The sequence below is a fragment of the Nestor notabilis genome, unplaced genomic scaffold (genome assembly GCF_000696875.1).
Source record: "Nestor notabilis isolate BGI_N333 unplaced genomic scaffold, ASM69687v1 scaffold27309, whole genome shotgun sequence".
Taxonomy (NCBI): domain Eukaryota; kingdom Metazoa; phylum Chordata; class Aves; order Psittaciformes; family Psittacidae; genus Nestor; species Nestor notabilis.
This window is the reverse complement of record NW_009944567.1, coordinates 404-2,840: the sequence shown is the minus strand read 5'-3', so window position 1 is coordinate 2,840 and position 2,437 is coordinate 404. Positions and strand designations below refer to the sequence as shown.

General features: G+C 36.4%; 1 protein-coding gene across 1 annotated transcript in view; it reads right to left on the bottom strand.

Annotated features, from left to right (window-relative positions):
• Positions 1-293: 293 nt before the first annotated feature.
• MED10 (mediator complex subunit 10) overlaps positions 294-2,437 on the bottom strand; it is a gene marked incomplete at its 5' end in the record, with an annotated part of 2,458 nt that continues 314 nt past the window's right edge. Inside the window, 2 exons of the mRNA XM_010022474.1 lie at positions 294-389; positions 1,494-1,596. Coding sequence (XP_010020776.1) covers positions 294-389; positions 1,494-1,596 — 199 coding nt within the window. The remainder of the gene's footprint in view (positions 390-1,493; positions 1,597-2,437) is intronic.

The following is a 2,437-nucleotide window of genomic DNA, read 5'->3' as shown; positions in this document are numbered from 1 at the left end:
AATGCACTTTGTGGGAAGTGCTATGTAGTGATGCCCAGTAGGCAATGACATCTCCAAAACCTTTCAGGAAAGAAGAACAGATTACCATAGGAAGTTTCAATGGCAATCTTTGAGTAAAAGTCTTCAGAAAGATTCAGTAGCTTCAGACCAGAGCCATCAGCAATGATTAAGCTCCTTCACAGACCATCACTGCCATTTTTAGTACAGTTGCTACAACAGCTTGGATTCTCCCTCTCCCAATATAGTGGTGTCAGTTTATGGAATTGACAATTTTAGAGCTATCAAGGGCCATCTTAGGGAGGAGGATCTTCCCCTCGAATAGCTTTGTACTTTGCCATGTCTTCTGGGAACACCTTTGTTAGTTCTTGAATCAACAGACTTTTAAATTTCTGAAGAGAAAAACAGAATATATACATCATCTGCAAAATTTATTTACATTTTCTCAAGCAATGTTATCTGATGAACAGAAGTGTTTGTATACAACACTACCTTTCAATGACCAAAGAGAATGGTACCCCCAAAAAAACCCTTCAAAACCACAGAAACATAGAAAGTTATGTTTACAAAATACAGAAAATGGTCAGGTGAAATCCACTAGGAAAGCACTAGAAAAACTGAAATGCTTTCAATTTCCCTTAAATTAACCAGCATTTTCACTTAAGAAATACAAAATAGTTAGATCTCTCTGGTGAACTCTGGTGCATCAACATCCATCTAACCTTATTAAGCAAAGTTGATGAAAGGCATGTCCTCTTGATTTGACATGGAATCCCCTCCTCCACCTCCAAAACTTAGAAATACATAGTTCTTACTAGAACTTTTACAAGCACAAAGCCTATCAAAAGTCTACATTCTGCAGCACAAATTGCCATCCTCACTAATTTTAAGTTCAGACAAAGAATGTTTGGAAACAAAACCAGCCCTTTCTCAAGCCTCACTAAACTTCCTTTTCTGTGTGTATCAGCAGTAATTCCAGCAGTTAACCAGTATAACAGAATGCTTAGGTTTGTACTAGATGAAAGCACAGGTTCAGAAAACCCTAAATACCAGCATACATTTTAAGTAATTTTATAAAGAATAACTCATGCTTATATAGTACATTTAACATTCTAATACCCTTAAGACCCATTCAAGACTGGAAAAATACCCCTTCTGTGTTGTTACACATATTACAGTTACAAGTCTGTAAAAGTGTGAGGTACTCTCTAGTGTTCAATATGAAAAACAAATGCTCTGTAATGCTACATGCAACTTTAACCAAAGTAAAATCATAGTGACACCTGCATCTCCAGCTGTGGGATGAATTACAAATTTCCTTTCAGAACAGGCTACATTAGCGTCAACTGAGGTACAGGGATCCAGAGCAATTCCTAATACAAATCAACTAAGGGAATTTAATAGGTGCACAAGCAAAAAACCCACACATACCTACTGGAAAGTAAAAACTTATCAAATACGTTATTCCATTAGTACTTTCATTACTTCAGGTTTACCTTCATTGTGTCAATTTTTCCTTTTACTTGCTCATTTTTAGCCAAAGCTCGCTCCAGACACTCTTTAGTGTAAAGCTGAGGATTGCGGCCTTGATCTATGTATCTGAAAAGAGAAAAGAAAGATACTGCCTATATAATTATTCACCTTGCTGTCTTTTTGTTACTACTATTATCCAAGATGTGCACTTAAAAAAAATGCATTTTAACTCAGCCACTTTCAAAAGACAGCTCAAGCAGGGCACACCTGAATCGGCAAACCTAAAAGTGTATTTCTGCTTTGCAATATAAGTGCCTGAGAAAAGGAAATTCCATCACCGAATAAAGAACACTCAGATTTACAGATAGAGGGAAAGCCCAACTGAAAAAAATCCTGTATTGCCAGCAATACACTAGAATATAGCAAACCAGAGACATCTGGACTTGTAAGAAACACTAGTAAATTAACTTGTCAGCTATATTATAAAAGCTGTCTTGTATAGCTCTTGCTCTACATTCATAATTTTGCTTTTAAAGTTCTAATTCTCTGCCAACAAAAAGAATGCCACTACTGAAATGAAGCATCTAAGTACTGGCCTAATGTATTTTGACATGCAACTTAAATCCTGATTCTACCTTAGTGTAAAAGCACATTTCCAAAATGAAAGCATACTTACTTTTTTGCAGAATTTATATTAATACCTACATATCTAAAGTCAATATAAATTATAAAGAAAAAACCTCAAAAAGAAAAGAAAAGGGACATCTGAAAGCACATGTCTAAGTACCCACTTCTCTTGCCCTCTCGCCTTCTCACAGACTTAAGTTACTTCTTAGCTTCCTCTGCCTGCTCACATTCTTGTGAAGCATTTGGAAGATGGAGTTTAAAAACCATGCAGTCCTCAGTGAAAATATCATAGAATGGTTTGGGTTGGAAGGGACCTTAAAGCTCACCTAGTTCCCACTGC